This window comes from Pleurodeles waltl, chromosome 5 (genome assembly GCF_031143425.1).
Source record: "Pleurodeles waltl isolate 20211129_DDA chromosome 5, aPleWal1.hap1.20221129, whole genome shotgun sequence".
Lineage (NCBI taxonomy): Eukaryota > Metazoa > Chordata > Amphibia > Caudata > Salamandridae > Pleurodeles > Pleurodeles waltl.
In genome coordinates this window covers 1376425933-1376448819 of record NC_090444.1, presented here as the reverse complement: position 1 = coordinate 1376448819, position 22887 = coordinate 1376425933, and the positions used below count along the sequence as shown (strand labels likewise).

The window sequence follows — 22887 nt, the reverse complement described above, 5'->3', positions numbered from 1 at the left end:
CAAAGTTGTCTACCACTCATACAGTAAAGTCTTTAAACATAGTATTAGCACAGTGACATCCATGCTGAGCTGTAAAATGACAAAAGCCTTTTCCCACTCAGGCAAAGTATTACAGCTATAGATTGGTAAAATGTCATCCAATATATATATATATATATATATATAATATCACTGCAGTATTTGCAATGAAATTATTGATGGGAAAACTGTGCATGGCGGGGTTGCGAGTTTTAGTTATGTTGAGCACAAGTTATAGTTACTTCAAATAACTTTATATGATGAATTCAAGTGGAATTTAGAGTTTAAAATGTTACCTTGTTACTGAACATTTCACCTAACTATAACAATACTTTAACCTTTTGTTTTTTTCAGTGAGTTTATATTGTCACCATTTAACAAATCTCCACATAACTTTCCAAAAAATGGTTCATCCACCTCCGCTCCACCCTGGAAAAATTTGGAGTGATTCATCAAATGAGAGTCAAGATAAAGACGGGTCCCAAAACACTTTTTTCCCCTTGTAATTTTCCATAGGAACTTTAGACAACACTACAACTGGAACTGCTGAGCAGAAGTACACAAAATTTGGCAGAAAAATTCACCTTTACCCAGAAAGCATGCTTTTTGAGATTTGGTGAAAATCCATTCAGCTGTTTGACACAAATTAAGCTTTAAAATGTATAGATATCTAGTGGTACAGTACTACAGAGGGAGTGCTGACTGAGGTAGTACTAATGGAAAAAAGAACAGATAAAGCACTTTGATCAGCTATTCTCACAGGACTGGGACCAGTCCATTAAGACTAAGGGCCTGATTACGACCTTGGCGGAGGAGATTACTCCATCCCAAATGTTTCGGATATCCAGTCCTCCGTGTTACAAGTTCCATAGGATATAATGCATTTGTAAGACGGTGGATGGGATATCCGTCACATTTGGGACAGAGTAATTCCTCCGCCAAGGTCATAATCAGGCCCTAAATGAGTTTATTGTCTGGTGGCAACATGAAGAGATACTTTAAACCCATTATTTAGGATGTGGAGACTCCATGCCACCATGGACTCATGGCACTTTCTCTGTACTCAGCGTGGTGCCCCATGAACATTTGCTTCAGAACACTGAAATTGCCACAAAATCATTGGAAGATTACTGTGGACCAAAAAAAAAAAAAAAGGTAAATGGGTGTCAGTGGTGTGATGCATAACCATTTGGGGCTGGTCAACAATAGGAAGGTGGCCACTTGCATGGGGCCTTGCACCCAACCCCATGCTGTGCAAAGCTAAAATCAATGTGAGGTGGGGGTTGGTGACCGGTTATATGGCTGGGCGTACAAAAAAACAACAAGTTGAATTAAATTACACCAAATGTGGCAGAAAGTTGGAACTTTACTAAAACTACATGTGCTTTTTGTTGTTTGGTGTAAATTTGTTCAGCCATTTTGAGAAATCTGAGTTAGAAGAGGTGTTGGGGTGGCAATGAGGGAGGGTGTTAAAATAGTTATCTCTACACTGTTGGTGTCCAAATAGGCTCTGATTGATGACTTTGAAGGGGATAAGACAATCCTGGTTGGATGGCCACAACCTGAAGAATATAGTGTGGTAGCCATCACAGGACTACTGGGCATGGTCCCTGTGTCCTGAAAATATATTAAAATGAATATAGGAGAGGGAAGAGTGAGAACACACTGACCCCAAGGACATGAAGGGAGTTTTGTCCAAAAAATTCAAATGAATAGATAAGAGGGCAAGATGAGAATGCCCTGACCACAAGGGCATACGTGTGATGGTGGTGGGTCCCAAGAGACCTCCTTGATTGGCAGTACAACATTGCCAAAATGTTATGGCAGTAATTACAGCCCTCAATGTCATGGCCCCCTTAAAAAGGTATCATGAGGATTGACAAGTTTTGGATAACACATTGAGGAGCACATATAAAGGGTGATAGCAGGTTGTAATTGTTATAAAAATCATTTGTCGTGGTACTTTACTATGTTTAGGAAATATGGTGTGTTCTAAGGTGATTTTAGCAGGGTCAAGACTGATTTGCATTTGACTGGGTCCAAACTGGGGTGGCATGGTGAGCAAAAGAACAATGGATTAAACTCAGATTTGCAACTCGGGTGAGTGCTTGAAAAGTTTCAACACTCCGTCCATCATCCTTTTGTTTGAATGTGATAAACCATGCTTGAGAGAAAACTGTTCCGCTCATAATTTTCTCACAGAGGTTATGGAAGATGCTGCAGAAGCTTTAATGAGAGTACATTTTCTATAAATTCACACTGTGTTCAACTGCAGCTTCCTGAAGCGTTCTCATGAGCAACTAGAGTGCTAACATTTTGTATTTATTACAGAGGTTTGGCACACCTGAAACCATCTTGATGGATTCCAGGCTGTAAAACGTAAAGCATTTTCTTTAGAAATAAACAAAATGAGGGGACATTTAGTCATAGAAATTGTGGCTATTGCTCTATAAAGCTAAAATGAGAACAAATTTTATATGGATTCTCAAACCTATTTCTAATACAGGCTTCTTTAATGAGTAGCGTGCAAGCCACTGGTAGCTCTTCAGATACCTGTAAGTAGCTACACTATACGGTATTTCACTTTGGGGAAGAAGGCTTAAACCAGGCTGCCATTCCACTTGGCTACACACAAAATAATTTTGGGGATTTGTTTCACGCTGGAGGATGCTAGGAGGCCTAGTTAAGTGAACAAGTGTTTTTCCACCATGCCACACTTTAAATGTTTAGACTTATGCATGCAAATATTTTCTTCTAAATATGTTTCAGTCAGTCACCCTGGTTCAACTTTGTCATAAGGCCGGCATCTAGGCAGCCTGCCTAAGTATGTTGGGCTTTCAACATGAGCATTTTTAGTGAGTTGCAGGGATTTTTTCAGTATTGACCACTTTATCGATTCTATTCCTCTTGGGCAAGCTGTATTGGTTAGCAGCTTGCAGCTGTTACTGCCGTGGCTGGTAGTTATCCCTGCCCCAGTACCATCTGCGTCTGAAGCAGGGGGTCCGAGGATATACGTTTATTTAATTTTCGTTAAACTTTATTTCGGCAAATATTGCCATAAAAGTCAAGACAAGAGATGAATACAACATACATATATACATTTCACAATTAAATATAAGATACAATACATACAGTTGGCAAGAAATATATGGATGTCTCCATGATTAAGCAGTACCGCATATAAAACTATAAATAACAATTTATAAATTAATTAAAAGCCAGAACTAAAAAATTAATTAACTTGGATCGAAGAAACAGTGCATCATATACCTATACAAGGAAGGGAAAGAGCGGGCCACCTAACAAAATATTACAGTTTGTGACCAAATCGTTTTCTGATAAGGTACACATTAAATAAAAATCTACTTGTGCCAAACACCACTAATTGTGAAGTATTAGACTGAAATATGCACTCTGCTTCTTTGTAGGATCTAACCCCCACATATTTACAAACGGGTTTGATCCAACAAACCCTTGGTTTCTTGTATACTGGGCAAAAGAAGAGTAGATGAACAACATCTTCTTTAGCCCCTAAGGTACAGAGAGTGCACAATCCACAACCTTTTACCCCTCTCCAAATGCACGTGTATGCATTAGTCTGTAAGACCCCATACCTAAACTGTAGATATAGTGTTTTTGCCAGTGGAGGACCGATCTCATCCAAAAATTGTTCGAAATTAGGTGTGTCTTTTATGTTAAAAAAATTCAGAGTCAGAATACCAATCGATAAACTATGCAATAGCTCTCCATTGACATAAGACCAAAAGGTGTCCTTTACATATTTCCTGGTACATATTGTCATATTCTGAGGAACATCCCATAGGTGTGATAAACCTAATCTCTCATACCACTTAGATACGTATTTTAACCAAGGGGTATTCATATGACCATCTATCTGAGTTAATTTAGTCAATCCACTCTTGTAATCACTCAACTCCGGGGTTACCCATAACCTAACCCAATACAGCAATGGTCTTAATAATGCTTGATAATCTGCTCTTTTAAGGTTAATATCAAAGAAAACAGGGACTAGAGGAGTTCTCGTCGGTATTTTAAGTAGCCTTCGTACAAAGTGGTTTTCCGTTTTTCCAAAATTATTATTACAATAGTAACCCCAGAGTTCAGCACCATAAAGGGCGCCCGATTGGGCCTTTGCTTTATATACTTCAAGTGCCGGTGAGATTGCTTTAGAATAACTAGATCTGTGTACTTTTAAAATAGGCATTGAGTTTTGTTTAAGGGATAAGATGCTTTTATCCATCTGTCCTTTCCAGGACAGGTTACTATCCAGCATTAACCCCAAATAATTAAAACTCCCTACCTGTTCCAGTTTTTGATTCTCCAAGGACAGATTATTCCTGAGGGATTTCTTGGGGTTTATGGACATATACTTAGTTTTGGTAGGATTTATTTCTAGCCCCTTCCCCACACAATACTTCTGGAAAGAGTCCACCAAATTTTGCAAGCCTCTCGGAGTTTGAGAAATAAGGATGGTATCATCGGCAAATAATAATGCCGTAACCGGCTCACCACCTAGCTTCGGGGAGTCATGTACACAATTCCTTAAATAGCTCGGAATATCATTAACATATAATGAGAAGAGTGTAGGTGCTAACACGCAACCTTGGCGCACACCACGATCTACAGGTATGGCCCTTGAGGTTTCACCTTCTTTTCCCCATCTAATTTTTGCATAGTTCCCTGTGTGAAGCTTGATAAGTTCTTTAAGTAGTTCCCCAGGGACCGCCATGTTCCTTAATGTAATCCACAACAAATTGCGCGGAACAAGATCAAAGGCGGCCCTTAGATCCACAAATGCCACATAGAGACTACCCTTCCTTATGTTTATATACTTCCAACAGATGCACATAAACCTAAACACCTGGTCAACCGTACTGATTTTTATTCTAAAACCAGCCTGATATTTGGTTAGTATTTTAGTTTCTTCAATCCAATCTAAAAGCCTATTTAAAATGTGTCTGGCATATATCTTTTGTAAAATGTCTATTAAACTTATTGGGCGGTAATTACTTGGATCATAGCGATCACCTTTTTTAAAAATTGTTATGATTTCTGCCCCTTTCCATGAATCGGGGATCGGTGTGCCTGCCACAATGGAATTACTCAGGTAATTTATATAAGGCCCCCACACATCCACATCATATTTTAGTAGATCACCGGGAATTTTATCAGGGCCTGGGGCTTTGCCCATTTTCACAGCTGATAAAGCCTTATTAGTTTCTTCTAAACTAAAAAGTAAGGGAGCAGTACTCATTTCTAAGTTTGTCTCATAGTCCCCGAAGGACAAACTCTCCTTTTTGTTAGCATAGAGCTTAGTGAAGTGATCACACCAAGTATTTTCATCTAGGAAAATATCCTTTGTTGATCTACCCTGCTTATTTCCCTTAGCAATTAAATTCCAGAACATGCTCTGATCCCGTAACTTAGCTGCATTCAAGAGATCCTCCCAAAAACTTTCATCCCATACTTTTTTAGCTTGGGCCATAGTGTTTTTATAGGCTAGTCAACCGCTTTTTATATCCAAACAGTTCCCGGATTTTACTGCCTGGATCAGTCTTGATTTTGCTATTCGACAATCTTTATTGTACCATGGGTTCGCTGTCTCTAGATGGTTCCTTATCCTATTACCATCTTTTTTATAAATTTTACTCAATAGTGGAGTTAGTGCATCCACCAGCTTAAGATGTAAATCAAGAACACCTTGTGTTCCCACTAATGCTGACTGTAAGTCTCCTACCGTTTCAGTAAATACATTGTAAATATTTATCAGCGTCTTTTCTGTTCCCAAGATATATGGCCATCTTAGAGCACGCCTGTTATTGGTTACCTCTAGCTCCGTGACCGTGGTATTTAATAGGGTCTCTTCTTCGGATCTAATAATAAATGATTGAGAGTCTAGCCATAGTTGGAGGGGGAAATGATCACTCTCCGTCCTATGGTCTATCTTGAAATCAGTTATTTGGTCCCATATATTCCGGGTAGCCATTACAAAATCTATATGTGACCTGGAATTTCCCTTAAAATAGGTTGGAGCTGCTGGTCTGTCTGCTCGGAATCGACCATTACAAGCCCTTAGATCATGTACCACAGTCAACTGTAAAATCTGTAAGGCGGCTTTTGTGCTTTTAGCTGAACTTGCAGATTCTAAGGGCAAGATATCATTAGCAGCATCTTGTTCATCAAGTAATTTTTCCAACCCCAAGACAGGTTCATATTTACAGTTAAAATCCCCACCAACTAACACCTTTACATTATCTCCTAATGAATCTAAAAAGGAATCCAAGAGTTCTACCACCTCTGATTCCTTGTTAGATGGGGACGGTCTATTATATATATTTATTAAATGTATAGTTTCTTTCCCTCTTGTATCAATTTTAAGGCCTAGTAGGTCCGGAGAGGGGATGGATAACTGGGTGACATCTATTTCTAGAGTCACTTTAACCCAGATAACCAGCCCCCCTGAGGCTCTACCTCTAGTTGATGGAATAGCATAAGAACAGTATGTTTTATACCCCAACCTATGGGGGGTTTCTACCATCCAAGTTTCCTGTAGGAATATGATATCGTAATTCGCAATGTAGGAACACCATACCACATCCTCAAGGTTCCTGGCTAAGCCAGCTATATTCCAAGATATCAATCTAATATTTGTTTTCCCTTTTACACAGGGTGAATCTAATACTATTGGTAGGTTATCGTTTTCTATAACATCCTCTAGTTCAACAAAAGGATTTAACTCTTTGTCTTGATTATAATCTTTACTAACGTCATTAACCTCCATAGTCACTGTGAGGCACTTATCAGGTACGCCCAAACTGATTACCTCACTCAAAATAGAATAAGGGGATTTAACGCAGTTTACCAATTTAACTGTCCATGAATTTCTGGGGCTCGAAGGTACTATAATTTTCGGTTCTAAATATTCTATACTCTGTTTTTGTTCCCACGTCTGGGTGTATACTAACATTTCTGTGATAGATTCCCCTACTAGTGGGAGTCAATCGTTTTCATCCAAAGTACTCAGTACCGAAAGTCTATTTTCAATTGGAATATAAAGATTTGCGTTTCTTCTATTAGTCAAGAGTCTGTGTGTTTTAGAAAATTCTGATGTACTGGCTAAATGTCTATAAAAATAACCCAGAGAATGCACACCCACGTCAGACTCCTCTACATCCAAAGAAGCTGTTCTAAGAAGAACAGTCGCAACATGTTGAGGGTGCCTAAAGTTAATAATTACACAATCCCCCTTACATTTTTTCTTCGCGTTTCCGATCCATGATACCCATCTAGTGGACAGTATATGATCGGATAGATGTGGGGGGAAACCACAATTTTTGTTTAACCAAGCAACTGATTTCCGTTTGAGAGAATCATGTGATTCCTCACGGAAATTCATTGCTGTTGAGTCTAAGGGAGGAACATTCGAAAGGACTATGACATATGGTTCACAATCAGGTGGGAGATTAATATGATTTGGTCTGTTCACGGAAGTAGTGTACCTCACGATATTAGATGCAGCTGCTTTTATATGTGAGGTACTATCCACCTTACATGGTGGCTCCCTAGATTCTGGTAAACATGACCTCTGTGCTACAACCAATTGTGCAGAGTTACCAGGATGGACGGGTAACTCAGATTGTTTCATAGTCTGTTCCTTACACATCTTATCTAAAAGACCACCCAACCTAGATACCTCCGTAGATAGCAATTAAATTTTTTCCATAAGAGGTTTAGTCATATGGTCTAGTTTTTCCTCAAATAGCTTAGCGATGTGACCCAAGAGATCACAATTCACATCGTCCTTATTAATTATAATCTCGTTATTAGCTACATTACTTCTATGACCATATTCTATCGTTGGTTTAAGATGTACGTTCCCCCGCTTAATTTGCGTTTTTCTGCATTTTCTAACAGCTCTCTTAGGAGGAGAGTGAGACAATGCGGACTCACTCGGGGGCTCCAATGGGTCTTGAATTGGTGGTTCTAAAACTAAGGGTAAAATGGCTGAGTTTTCCAAAGGGAAAGCTTCAATATTAAGGGGATCCACCATAATAGAACTGCTGCCATCGTCTACAGAAGAAAACATTTCTGAGGTGGACCCCTTCCCTAAGGATTTCCTTCTATCAATGTTTATCTTGCTCACCATTTTAACCAAATAATTATCCAGGGTGGAAATATTTTTAGCCATTCTACACCACCCTCACGTATATAACAACCACTACTAGTATTGATAAAATACTCGATGGACTGTCTAGTATTTATAGCCCTGCCCTACACAAAACTTTTATATCGTAACAAAGTATAGGGCGCCTACATATATCAGCAATAACACAAAACAACAAGTGTATATGACCCAGAAGGCACAATAACTAAATGGAGCCCAAGTATACAGCTTACTAAAGCATTAACAGATTAGATAGGAGCAATTAACAGCTTAGCGAATTGGCCCAACCCGACCCCTTCCGGCCCCCTAACGGCCACACAACGGCCCGCCCTTTGCCCGGGCTTAGCCCGGCGCGGCCCGCGCGCGATCCCGCGAGGCGGGGGGCAGGATCAGTTCAATAGCGCCTTCAGGCGCGCAAAATGCGTTGGTTCCGCTTCCGGGGTGCAAGGGGACCTGGGTAATGTAGTCCCGTCCTGTCCCGTCAAACGTTCCCCCCACACAGTGGTCGCGATGTCAGGCGACGGCGGGGGGGAGACGTGGAGGCCAGCAGAAGGAACAGCAGCCCCGAGGACCACAGGGGCACACAGGTATGCAGCACGATGCGGGCGTAGGTAAATTCTGCAATCAGCCCCCCGTTTATTTATTTATTGTTGTGATCCTCGTTATTCCCATGTCAAAGATTGCTGTGTCAAACTTTTAATATTTGTGTATCCACTTTGGATCCACTGACCACCTATGGGGGGTTGATAGGACACTAGGGCAGACTGGACTGCCATGTACAATGGTATTTCTAGAAGAAAAGTAATTGGAACTAGATACCTGCCTTTATGTGGTTCTGTTTAAGGGACGTTTTTATGTCTACCTCTGTTATGTTTTCTAGAACATCTAAGTATCACCATTCCGGCCTCCTGTTAACTGCGCAAACCTGCTGTTCCCTTGGGATAGTTACAGGTGCCGACATGGATACGCAGGTAGGAGTTTTTTAATTATAATTATATCTGTGTGAACTGGCAGCTCGTTTTCTATTAACTCTAGGGTCCTTTCAACTTTCTCTATGTATGTTTTTTTGTTCCCCAGTGTGGTTTATTTCTGAGTAGCTATGGTGACCAGTAGCCCTCAATTGGCTCATTTTTGGATTTGAGCGCTCCATAGTGAAACTTCTAATATAATAAACAGGTATAAAGCTTTGTGTCTTGGGGCCAGATGTAGCAAGTTTGCAAATTGCGACTTGCAATTTGCGAGTCCGAGCGACTCGCAAATTGCAACTCGCAATTTGCAATGCAGAACGGTGTCTCAGACACCGTCTGCGAGTCGCTATGGGTCGCAAAGACCCACCTCATTAATATTAATGAGGTGGGTCACAAATTGCGGCCCCATAGCGACTATGGGCACTCACTGATATGGAGGCCTGCTGTAGTCAGCAGACCTCCATGTCCGTGACTGCTTTTAAATAAAGCAGTTTTTATTTTTTCAAGTGTAGCCCATTTTCCTTAAAGGAAAACGAGCTGCACTTAAAAAAAAAAACGCAACCTTTTGTTTCAGAATTTTTTCAGGGCAGGTAGTGGTCCCTTGGACCACTACCTGCCCTGAAAAAATAATTTGGGGTCCATTCACAAAGGGGAAGGGGTCCCATGGGGACCCCTTCCCGTTTGCGAGTGGGTTACCATCCACTTCAAGTGGATGGTAACTGCGACTCCATTTGCGAATGCATATGCGGTCGCAAATGGAGTTGCATACCACTGCGACTTGCAAATAGGAAGGGATCACCCCTTCCTATTTGCGACTCTGAAATGCATTTTGCGAGTCGGTCCCGACTCGCAAAATGCATTTCTGCATAGCAAACTCAGGTTTGCGACTCGCAAACGGCGATTTTCGCCGTTTGCCACTCGCAAACTGTTTGCTACATCTGGCCCTTGATAATCAAAACATCAACAAGGCATGCTCTTCTTACTCTGAAGGTAGTGTGATATTATTATTACGCAATAGAATTTTGAGTTACCTCTATCACATATAAAACACACATATTGGAGACGTTTTTTAATTTTTCTCCTTTTCTGGTGTCTTCATTCTGTGCTTTGGGTGTACAGCTTGCCTGTTATTCACTCTGGGTGCTTCAGTCAAGACAGAATTAAAACTGTTTACCAAACAAAGGGTGTGCTATCTTTGATTTGGTGGTGGTTCTGGCCTTGGCTAATGTAATCGAACTTTGATCATTTTGGTAGACGTTTGTTGTTTGCTCAGCAGTGTTCTACAGATTTGAAGATTTAGGGCCTTATTATGAGGCTGGTGGTTCAAAGACTGCCATCCTCATGGTGGTGGTCGGACTGCTGTGGCTGTGGCAGTTCAACCGTCACATTACGAGGTTGGGGGTCAGACCCACCAACCTACCGCCATCCCCACCAGGATCAGTGATCCCAGCGGGCTGACAGCAGTCCTGGTTAAAATCAGCACTGACCCTGCTGGTTACAACTTTGTTGTCTGCCAGCCTTTTCAAGGAGGTCTGACCACCATGAAAAGGCTGGTGGAGAACAAGTGCAGGATGTCACTGGGGGGGCCCTACACTTCCCATGTCTATAGCATTGGCAGTGCCGGGGCCCCTCTGCCCAGCTCCCTCAACAGTGCAGACAGTGTGCATTTTAAGTGCCTCGTGCATGTGGCAGCCTTGCCGCCAACTCTATTATGAGCCGGCAACAATGCTGGCGTACCTTTTTCACTGGGCTGACTGGCGGAAACCTTGGTTTCCACCAGTCAGTCTAGTGAGAAAGTCGTATCGGGATGGGCAGGGAGGTCTCCAGCACTGGGGCGACCTCCCCGTCAGGAGTTTGGGGGACGGATGTTTACGTCCCCAACCTCAAAATCAGCCCCTAAATCACTATTGTGGCTCTCCTGAAGAAGGTACGGTTAAGCCAAAATGAACATAGAAAGTAGTACAAAGATAGAGGAACACAAATGGAAGTAGTACAAAGAGAGAGAAGTACTAAATAGAGAATCACAAGCTATAATGATCATTTGAAAATTATGTTGGGGAATAACAGAACAAAGTTATGTGAATAGTTGTACCCAGGTTGATTAAAAACTAAGAACTCTCTTCTGAAAGCACACTTTTTGCAACAATCTGTTATTATACTAAGCAATGTGATATGCTATAAGCAATATTTATAAATATTGGAAAAGTTTAAAACTAGTAACATTCATTATCATTTGAAAAGTGATTTCTGATTACATATCCCAGGATGATAATGCCAGTCCTTACACAGTGTGATGCACGACAAAGCATTTTGTTTAATGATGTGTTGTACATGATGAGAAAACTAATTGATGCTATACATGTGGTTTTGAATGAAGTGTTGTGAGAATGGACCTTTTAAATAAAGATAATTTTAAAGATTTTTTAAATAAATTGTTTGTGAAAATAGTTTTTCTAGAACTTGCTTCATAAACAGCATAGTACAAATATTAAAAGGCTGCTTGAGCATAGGACAATAAAAGTAAAATAACATTAATAAGGGTGCTGCAGTGTTTTTAAATTAGTAACTCTCCTGTGTTCAGCCCTGCCACCAAAGTTAGAAGCTTGGCTGAATATATGCATACTAAAATTGAAAAGTGTGCATTCAAGAAGAAAGTGTGTGTGTTTTCAACATATATCAGCTGTTTGGAGAAAAATGGTTGAATTTCAAAAATATATTTAAAGCTGATATTTAAGTGATAAATCATTTGGTGCTAGAGAGAATTGTTACTAATAATATGCAAAGGGGCTTCAGCTATGTCCGTTATGTATTACCTAAATAAAGGCATTTTTTTAAATTAATGCTGGCAATCCTTCCTGATGCATGGGGTGATCGCTGCTAGTAATCTTGCATATGGTCATCACTGTAACAACATTAATAATATTAGTGGCTCAGGGTGATCTTCATTGATCCTAAATGCCTCTTATTATAGAAAAGATTAGAGACACCTGTTCTAATGCATGCCAGAAAATACTCTGACATGCAGACTGAAACATGTACTTTCAGCACCAGCAGCAGTATATCAGGTGACTCTCTAGTGTGCCACTGCAGCTTACCACAGTTGCATGACAGTACATAATGTAGCCAACAGCTATTTGGCATGTTGTGTGTATGTGGCAACCTGAAGGGCAGAGTGAGTCAGGATATGCCTTCAAAACAACAGTTTAGCAAGGCCAGATATGCACCGTAGGACTATCATTTCTGCAATAGGCCTGCACAGGACAACTTTGACCTGTGTGATGGTGACAACAGGGCTGTGGGAACGGGCACAGTACCACAGTTGCATAGCAAAAGTGACTGAACACCAGCCTAGACTTAGACCCATACTAGGAAATACATTTGACAGGCCCTGGTCTCTGCAGGCTGAGCAGACAAAACTTACATGAAACTCCATCCCCATCACTTACATGGACACATATGTCCAAAAGCATGTTCTATGGTACAGGTACATGACACAGAACTCCACCCCTAGGTGGCATGAGTATGCATTTGTTAGTCCACATGGACAGGGTAGACACTTTCTGTACCCACCATGCCAGTCCCTTCATTGTTACACATGTGCAATGTTTGAGTTTGCACTTCGGCAGTAGCCTTTAGGAACTGTATGAAGAGAATCATTCTCACACAGTGTGAATGTTTTAATGCATTCATGCCTAAAGAGTCTACCTTTCAGAAGGCACAGAGGTGTGATGTGCCCCATAGTTCCTCAGATCTCAGTCAGATTGCTAGAATACATCCCACAAGGTGTCAGTTGACCTACCTGGTCAGTGGAGGGCCTGAACAGGGTAGTGGGTTGGTCTGCAGATTGGGAAGTGTTTGTAGTCATGTCCCGGTACTCAATGGCTAGTATGTGTCACACTTGGGCAGTTTAAGCAAAACAGAATGTTCTTAGCTTTGTTTACTGACATATATGCGACTTAGCTATTTTGGATGGGACTTGTGGACATAATTTCTTGTGTGGTCTTTTGCATCCATGCAGGTCAATGCCCCTCAGAAGAAAGGGATATGGGTAGCCATCACCAAGAAGGTGCAGATTCTGGGGCTCCACAGCCGGCAGAGTGCCCACTGTCGCAAGAGGTGGGAGGACCTGAGATGCTGGGCACGGGAGAGTGTGGAGGCCCATCAGGGGCTGTCTTCCCAGCGTGGGTGGAATACCTGTAGAGCCATGACCTCCCGAATGGCCTGCATTCTGACGGTGGCCCACCTGGAGCTTAATGGGCATTTAAGGGCAGCACAGCAGTCTCAAGGGGGTGAGTACACAGCAAAGTCCTACCTTTCCCATTGTCAGGTGATTAAGTGAGGAACTGACTACTCCCCCCGACAATTAGGGATGAGACATGTGTCATACAGTAGATGGGAGATTGTTTTTGTTGACATGTCATGTGTATCAAACTGGTGTGCCTTGCCTTTTGAACGTGAGACCTAGTTCAAAACGGGGGGGGGGAATCCTCAAACCACTTGCTCTACAGGGACCACAAATGGCTGTGTACAGGGATCATTCATGTACTGTTTGTTGTTGTTGTGTGTGTTGTTTCTATCCCATAGATCACTACCCCTAAATGTTATAGGCCAAAGGTAAGTAGGTTATGGATCACTGTCCTATGTCATGTTTCTGGGTATATGTGTATGTAGACATCTGTCACCCAGAAGCTAGTTTTCTGTAGTATATGATGGGTGCTGGCACCTCAATGCAGTCTGTGATGTGTAAGTATCCATCATACATGTGACATGGCTTACATGGCTAATTGTTTGCAGATGTAGCAAACTACTTTCTCTTTGTAAGTGGCGAATGTCCATTGACATGGATTATGGCCCATGACCATTGCCAACATTCCTAGTGCCTACATGCCAGCATGAGTCCTTTTCTCTTTAGGAGACATTCTTAATCTGTAATTAAATTCATGTTCGACCCATGTTGATGGGATGATGTATGTGTTCCGTCATATATATGTGGATGGAAACTGTTTGTGGAATAGTACAGTTACAATTGTGGTACATTTCACATTGTGCCACAATCAGCAGTGTGTCACCATTGTTTATTGTCTGACAGATACCTTCAAGTATCATAGTATGTCATTTGGCATGTACAACTGCAGTAACAACGAGGGACATGACAGTCTGTGTTTATCTATGCCCTTGTATGGAATCATGTGGAAAAGTGCACTGCATGGGTAATGGTTGAGGATTGTGCCCAGACTTTTGGCATGCATCATGGAGTCACAAAGATCTGGGTTTAATCCATCATTTTTTTGCTCACCACACCACCTCAGTTTAGACCCAGCCATATGCAAATCAGTCTTGACCCTGTTCCTCATGGGAACAGTCCAGCCTGAACTGCCAAGCCAGGTCCTCCCTGGACCGGAAACAAGCATCCTACGACCGGTTTCAGGGTATCACCCTTCATCAGCTAGGCTAGCTTGAATCCACTGGTGTAGTGAGCACGGGACCCAAGTCTGGGCATACCCTTCCCACTTAGGGCGACAAATGCAAAAATAACAGATGTCTGAGATCATGATTTTCCAGTGGTCAAATTTAGTAAGTCCAGATGGCATGCATGTATAAGTTATGGCACATGTGTGTGCCACTTAAGTGCAAGTTATTTTTGGGGCCTACTTGACATAATGATAACGTTTGTGAATCAGAGTTGTGGTTCAAGTGTTATCATGGACATCTGATGACCCTATTCCACTTTGTAGTTGTAGCATTCGCAATGACCACAGCAGGAGACAGGGCAGAGCGAAGTGGGGAAGCATCCGACCATAGGACCTCAGGTCAAGACACCAAAACCACTGAGGGACCCAGTGGCCTGGAGGGTCAGGGGAGTGCCACGGATGAGATCAGAACATTCTCATCATCTTCATCTTCAGATTCCTCCTCCAGTGGCCACTCCCTAGTGGTGGCAGACCCATCAAGCATCCCCCTGCACCAACTTTGTCTACAACCCCCATTCTATCACTGCCCTCCATGTTGCTCTCCACCTATTTGGCAGTGCCCGTTCATCTAAGAGGTTGGATGTCTCCTTTGCCACATGCACCTTCGCCCCAACCCCTGTAATCCCTGCAGCCCTCAGTGAGCAGTCTATTGACCTTCTGAGAAGTATATCTGTGAGTCAGTCAGCCATTGTGAATACCATCCAGGGACTGACAAGTCAGCGCTAAAAGATGAATACATTCATGAAAGGCATTCATGGTGGAATGTCTGGTCCCCATCTTCCGTCCCCTCTCCACCTCTTCTTAATCCAAATCCCTCCTCCACTTAGACACCCAAGGCACATAGACAGATCCTCAGACATTTACCTCAGCACCCAGGAGTAGCTCACACAAACACAAGCACCACAAAATATAACAGCACACACCAAATAACAGCCACCTACAGACACAACAACACTCAGAACTTCCCTGGAGACTCCCACCACCCCCAGCATCAAAGACACAACATCAAGCATACCCACAGGTACAACACCAACAGTCACATACATACCTAGTACTTCCATCAAACCCACAGACACCACCCTAGCAGACCTGTAGACATATATCACAAACACCACACCCACAGACACCACAACTACAGATACACCTATATCCACCACATCCAACCAACTTGCAGTCACCACCCCAACAGACACACACACATCCACAACTCCCACATTACTAGCACCTCTACCTTCCATCCCGAAGACACACAAATACCCACACTCACCCACCCAACAGACACCCACCACACACAAGCATACCTCGCATAAGCACACACCCACAACATCTACACCAACACAGCCTACAACCATTCCCTCTACCAGCAAATCCCAAACCCCTTCTGACAACTAGCCCCAGGTGTCCAAAAACAGTTTTTAATGTGAACTTGACCTTTGCTCCGTTACTTCCCAGTTCCAGACCCAAAAGGACTATCAGTAAAAGGCGGACTTGAATCAGAAAAACACATTTTTCAACACAATTTTGGCATTTTACTAGGACATACCCCATTTTTAATATTTCTTGTGTTTTTTTGTCTCATTGCAGTTAGTGACAGAAATGGATTTGAAACCAATGCTGGATCCCAGAAAGCTAAACATTTCTTGAAAGTAGACAAAATTCTGAATTCAGCAAGGGGTCATTTGTGTGGATTCTAAGAAGTTTTCCTATCAATCAATCAATCATAGCATTTGTAAAGTGCACTACTGAGGGTCTCAAGGCGCTGGAGGGGGGGTGCTGCTACTGGTCGAACAGCCAGTTCTTGAGGTGGCTCCTGAAGGTTAGCAGGTCCTGTGTCTGTCGCAGGTGGATACGAAGAGTGTTCCATGTCTTGGCGGTGAGGTGAGAGACTTATCTGCCACCAGCGGTCGTTCTGTGGATGCATGGAACGGTGGCGAAGGCAAGGTCAGCGGAGCGAAGCTGGCGGGTTGGGGTGTAGAAGGAGTGCCACTGTTGAGGTATTCTGGTCCGGTGTTGTGCAGTACTTTGTGAGCGTGGGTGAGGAGCTTGAACGTGATTCTCTTGTTGACGCAGAGCCAGTGCAGGCCTCTCAGGTGGGCTGTGATGTTGCTGTGGCGGGGGATGTCCAGGATGAGGCGTGCAGAGGTGTTCTGTATGCGTTGCAGTCTTTTCCGGAGCTTGGCCTTGGTTCCTGCGTAGAGGGTGTTGCCATAGTCCAGTCTGCTGCTTACAAGAGCTTGGGTGACCGTCCTTCTGGTTTCGGTGGCAATCCATTTGTAGATCTTTCGAACCATGCAGAGAGTTTTGAAGCAGGAGGAAGAGACGGGGTTGACTTGCTGGGTCACTGATAGCGATGAGTCCAGGATGAACCCCAGGTTGCGTGTGTGGTGGGTTGGTGTTGATGTGGTTCCCAGTGTGGCAGGTCACCAGGAGTCATCCCAGGCAGAGGGGGCGGAGCTGAGGATAAGGACCTCAGTCTTTTCGTTCAGTTTCAGGCAGCTGTTCTTTATCCATTCAGCAATGGCCTTCATTCCTTCGTGGAGGTTGGTTTTGGCGGTGACGGGGCTCTTGATGATGGAGAGGATCAGCTGGGTGTCATCGGCGTATGAGACGATGTTGAGGTCGTGTGATTGGACGATGTTTGCGAGTGGAGCTGTGTAAACGTTAGAGAGGGTCGGGCTGAGGGACGACCCCTGGGGTATGCCGCAGAGGATGTTGGTGGCTTCATAGCGGAATGGAGGAAGGCAAACTCTTTGGGTTCTGCTGGTGAGGAAGGAGGTGATCCAGTCCAGGGCTCATTGAGGCGTGTGCAAAAGGTGTGGTGGCAGACGGTGTCGAAGGCAGCTGAGAGATCCAGGAGGATGAGGGCCACTGTTTCGCCATTGTCAAGTAGGGTCCTGATGTCATCGGTGTCTGCGATGAGGGTGGTTTCGGTGCTGTGGTTGCTGCAGATTTCAGATTGGGACAAGTCCATAGTGTTGTTCTCCTTGAGGAAGCGGGTCAGTTGTTTGTTAACAATCTTCTCAATGACTTTTCCCAGGAAGGGGAGCAGGGAGATGGGCTGGATGTTCTTGAGGTCCTTTGGGTCCGCCTTGGATTTTTTGAGGTGGGCGTTGATCTCGGTGTGTTTCCAGCTCTCCGGGAAGGTTGCGGTCTCAAAGGAGCTGTTGATGATCTTCCGGAGTTGGGGTGCGATGAGGGAGCTCGCTTTGTTGAAGATGTGGTGAGGGCAGGGGTCAGATGGTGTGCCGGAGTGAATGGTGTCCATGATTTTAATGGTGTCGTCATCGTTGACGTGGGTCCAGGAGAGCAGGAGGTTGGTGCGGCTGGGGGAAGTGAGTCTGTGGTGTCAGCGGTAGACGGGGGCCTGGACGTCTGCGTTCTTGCAGTAGAAGAAGGTGGCTAGGGAGTTGCAGAGGTCTTGCAATGGCGAGATGTCGTTGAAGTTTGACCCAGGGTTGGAGAGTTCCTTCACGATGTTGAAAAGCTCCTTATAGCTGTGTGCATTGTTGTCGATGTGTTCTTTGAAGGAGGTTCTTGTGGCGGTTCCTATGAGTTGGTGGTGTCTGCGGATGGCGTTCTTGAAGGCTGTGTGGTTGTCCGTTGTCTGTTCTTGGTGCCACTTCTTCTCGAGTCTTCGGCATGTTTGCTTGGATTCTTGGAGGTGCCTAGAATAAATTTGGCCTAGAATAAATTTGCCCCCCCAGGGGAGTGACCCTTGCCTAAGGGGTTACTCCCCATCTGTAAAAAATAAATAAAAATCCCTGGTGCCTAGAGGTTTCTGCCCATTTAGATGTTTCACACTGTTTTGCAATTTTTATGTTGGTGGTGCTATCATGTGAAGCAGGTGCTTTCTTTTTTGTTGGAAGAAAGAAAACATCAGTTTCATTTTTAAAATGTTTACTTGGTAGTTTGTAGAGGTTCAAGTTGACAAGTTTATTTTTACTCGCTATTGGGATAACTTAATAATTTTTTAATAATTGTTTATACTTACTTTGTTATATATTTGTGCTGGTTAGGTTTTTTTCAAGGTTGTAGTGTTTTCTTTTAGGAAGTGCATATAAAGAATTTGGAAATTTTACATTTTACATTTTTACATTCGTTTACAAGTAAGGTTCAGTTTAAATATAAGTTTTATTTACTTGGTTAGGTAGTTGTCGAGATGTAAGGGTCTGGTCAGAGAATTTGGCAGAGTTTCTTTGACTTGTAACTTTTGTTGTATGAAAAGTATTTAGTTGATAAAATTAATGTGCCTTGTAAATTGGTGTTTTAATTGTCTGATTTTATTGGTCAAGCTTGTTTATAGTTTGATTTATTGGGTATTTTATCAGTTATGTCCTTCTGTGGTAAACAATAATTTAGGTTTTATTTATAATGTTTGATAGGTAGTCTGATAGTTTTGAATATAAATTTATTTATATAAATGTATATATTTATTAACATTCAAGTACATGTTTGTCATTAATGGCAATATTGTTTGTGTTACATTGTTATGAATTTAGTTAAATATTTGTTGGGGCATATTGTGAATATGTTTTTTTTTTTTGTTAACAACATTTATTTTTCCAATGTGTTTGTGTTTTGATATTGTATGCATCAATATTATGTCAGGGATCTGTCCAGTTTGCCTTACTACCAGAGTGGAAATGGAAAACTGAATATATGTTTGACTTAAATGCTTGATGACGTTTTGCAGCACCCAGCCACCTATCAGTATACTAGTAGTTATTGCACTTGTCCTACCTTATGTATCTATTGACCACTAATGGGTCTGCCAACAACATACAGGAAAATCACAATCTCTCCTCCGAAGAATAACTTCAGTACTAAGGGCCTGATTTAGATCCTGGTGGGTCTAACGCCTTCCTGCAGTGGCAGAGGTTCAAAATACTTTGTCAAGCTGACGTAGTTACGACTGCTGAATTTAGATGTCTGGTGGTTTGTTCTTGTTGATGGAGTGTACTCTGTCGCACAAGGGGTATCCTGCTGCCGATGTGGTGGACTCCAATGCTAGTCCATTGCTGTCTGGACTGCGGGATTGCACTGACCATATTTAGATATCACAGTTGTGCTGGAGGTTTACCAGCGATGGTCCCCTGATTGCAGGAGTCTGTCATGAGACCTGTTCTGCATTGTACTTTGGCTGTGGCTATTGGATGGATGCTAGCAACACAATTCTAATGGATCTTGGCTAATTGTGAACACCTGCAAACCACACTATAAAACACACTCTTTTTCAGACCATGATCTTGCAGAGCACTGTGATGCCGAATTTGGAACATAGAAATCGGGTTTTGCCAAAAAAAATTCTCCCTCTTTGTTTTTTTACTTTATTCACATATGTTGTATTTTCATCAACTTTTGAGGCACTAGGTAAATTGTTGAGACATTCTCTACGGCAGGGAGAATTAATCCACGTATTACGTAGGGAGAATTGTCAGTCATGATAGATGGAATTTTTAGAGCAGAGCCACATTGTTTTGGAGCCCAAGTACAAAATACAACTATATCTCAGAAAAGGCAAATGTGGCCCAGAATACTCAACAGAGTGAATTCTGTAGCAAACAACCTGCACACGCAGGAGGAAATCAAGAAGAGGTGGAATGAGCTGCCGGGACGAGTGCACTCGCTGGCCTCCAAGAGTCACCTGGAGGCCCAGAGGACTGGTGGTGGTTCTCTCAGGCCCCCCCTTACAACTCTTTCCCTGAGAGAAGTGGGTCTTGCAGATACAACATCCTGAAGGCTTAACACAAATCCTTGGTGGTGTGGCGAATGGTAAGTTGAACTTAGCAGTGTCTCACTAATCACAAATGGAGTTTTTGCCCTTAAATTAGATGTTTAGAATGTTCATGACCCTTATCAAAACATATACAGCTAAACTTGTGTCACCAACATATCTTGTTTTATCCAAATTATCCAATCCTAAATGACACAGGCTTTCCATCACCCACATAAGTATGTACCATTACTATCCCCACATGTTCATACATCTCCCATAAACATGCTCTCACTGACACAGATAGTGGCCCTTCCATACTGCCCTTAGTCATTGTATGTGTTTCCAACCATGGCACCTGCCTCTAAAAATTTTTTGCATTAAGCCAATGCAGCTGTGCATGCGTGTGTGTGCTAATATTCTACAAGTTGTTTAGCCTTTAGTAGCTCACAATGATTTGTACTGGTCAGGAGTGGCTCTCATTACAGGAAAGGTTTCAGACCCTAGGCCTAGATGAAGTTTGTGGTCAGGATTAGCAACATGAGGACATTGCAACTTTTAAGGGTACTCAAAAGGTCACACAAATGTGTATTTTCTAGAAAAAAAAATATGGTTAAATGATCTGTAATGACTTGCTAGAAATGAATGTAAGATGTAACAAAATAGTTTCACAGCAATACAGACAAAACCTCACAAACCTCCATAAGAAAAAGGTGCTATGGAAAGCCATTGCCAAGAAGGTGCGAACCCTGGGTGGGCTATCTGTACCGTAGTGTCAATTACCAAAAAAGGTGGGTGGACCTAATATGCTGGACCAGAAAGTCATCAGAAGTCTAGCTTGGCCTGTCTTCCCAATGTGGGAAGTGTGTGTGCCACACCCTGACCCCCCATTGGCCTGTATACTTGCAGTGCCTATCCAGACCTTGAAGGGCAGTTGAGAGCCCAACAGCAGCATCAAGAGGGTAAGTTCTACTATGAGTTCATGTTAAATAACATATTTTTGCTACAGCAACAAATTTTGCCATCAATATTAAGGGTAACATATGCTCAACGCAGAAGAAGAATCCTTGAATGTTTTGCCCAAGGTCTATGATAATGTGTTTTGTAGATTATATTTTGGTAAAAGATACAACCTGAATTGTGTTCAGTACCAAAGGACTGGTTTGAGCAGACACATACCTGCCCAAACAACAAATATACATCAGATACTTTGATAGTATAAGAGACAGTAGTTCCAGACAGGCCACTGGTCTTGATTGTGTGAGGTGTGATGCTCCTTCACTATTGTGGATGATGTTACGCTGGCCCAATTGTAGATGGCACAGCTAAAATGCTATTATAATGCAGTGGATGTTTCAAATGTCACAGTAGTAAGTTGGTTTTATAGACAAATGAGTGAGCATGTGAGTCAATATGACTAGTAACATCAGGTTACATGACTACATTTTAGATTCCAAACATAACCTACATATGTTTTAAAAAACTGTTACTATTTACTTCATGTTAAAAAATGACAGATTTGCATGATGTCTTATTCCTTCACAAATGTGCAAGCAAGCCGGTCTGTTTAGTGATTACTAATTATAACAGGCATACAATATTTGGTACAACCCAGACAGGAATCTGTACACATTGGTGACAGAGTATCACACACCATAAACCACACACACCACACACACCATAATCTTTGTTATTTACAGATTATATATAAATGATGGTAAAGATTAGGCTACTTAAAGGGACTTTTGAAGATGAAGGTTCCATCCCATATATGCTGAATTATCCCATCTGGCAAACTTAATATCAGGCCCAAATCATGATTCATTTTATAAATGTATAAATGCATCAAGGTGTAATCTGTAGCCTTGTAAACACACTGTACAAATGTATTTTTTGTTTATATCTTTTTCAATGACATAAATTCACTATTCTAAACAACAGTTCCTGCCTAGAATTTCTAATGGGTATGAGAGTCAAGGACATACATGATATGGGAGCTATCATGGGGAATAACAAAACTGTGACCAAATGGTTTTTGAAAATGTTCCCTACATGCATGAGATGATGATAATAATGAACCAAAGCTCTGAAATCTTGGAGCAGGTGAAATCTGAAAACCTGGAAAATGTATTTTGATCAACGTTCATGATTGGTTCTATTTACACAGATTCATTGAAACTGTTGTATCTGTCATTTCAGGATCATCTGGAGCAGGTGAAGGGGACATTGGCCACATAGGTGGGAAAGCAGCTGGCCATTGTGGTTCGAGCGCTGAGACCAATGATATAGGGGGACCCAGTGGCACGCAGGGTGAGGAGACTGGTTTGGAGGCCATGAGCTCCAGTACATCATGTTCGGAGGCCTCCACAGAAGACCAGTCCCTTGTGTTGGGAACCCTACTGCATCTTTACCACCTGCATCCTTGTCTGCCACCCACAGATCCATCTCCATCTCCCCGTTGCTCCACCCTCCGCTTGGCCAAATCACCCCCCTAAAAGGGGTGGCATCTCCTTCGCTGCAGGCACCTCCCTC

General features: G+C 42.5%; 1 protein-coding gene across 1 annotated transcript in view; it reads right to left on the bottom strand.

Annotated features, from left to right (window-relative positions):
• The window catches only part of LOC138297121 (vomeronasal type-2 receptor 26-like), a 135046-nt gene extending 118113 nt beyond the window's left edge, over positions 1-16933 (bottom strand). The window contains exon 1 of the mRNA XM_069236620.1: positions 16871-16933. Within this exon, the coding sequence (XP_069092721.1) occupies positions 16871-16933 (63 nt within the window). The remainder of the gene's footprint in view (positions 1-16870) is intronic.
• Positions 16934-22887: the final 5954 nt, after the last annotated feature.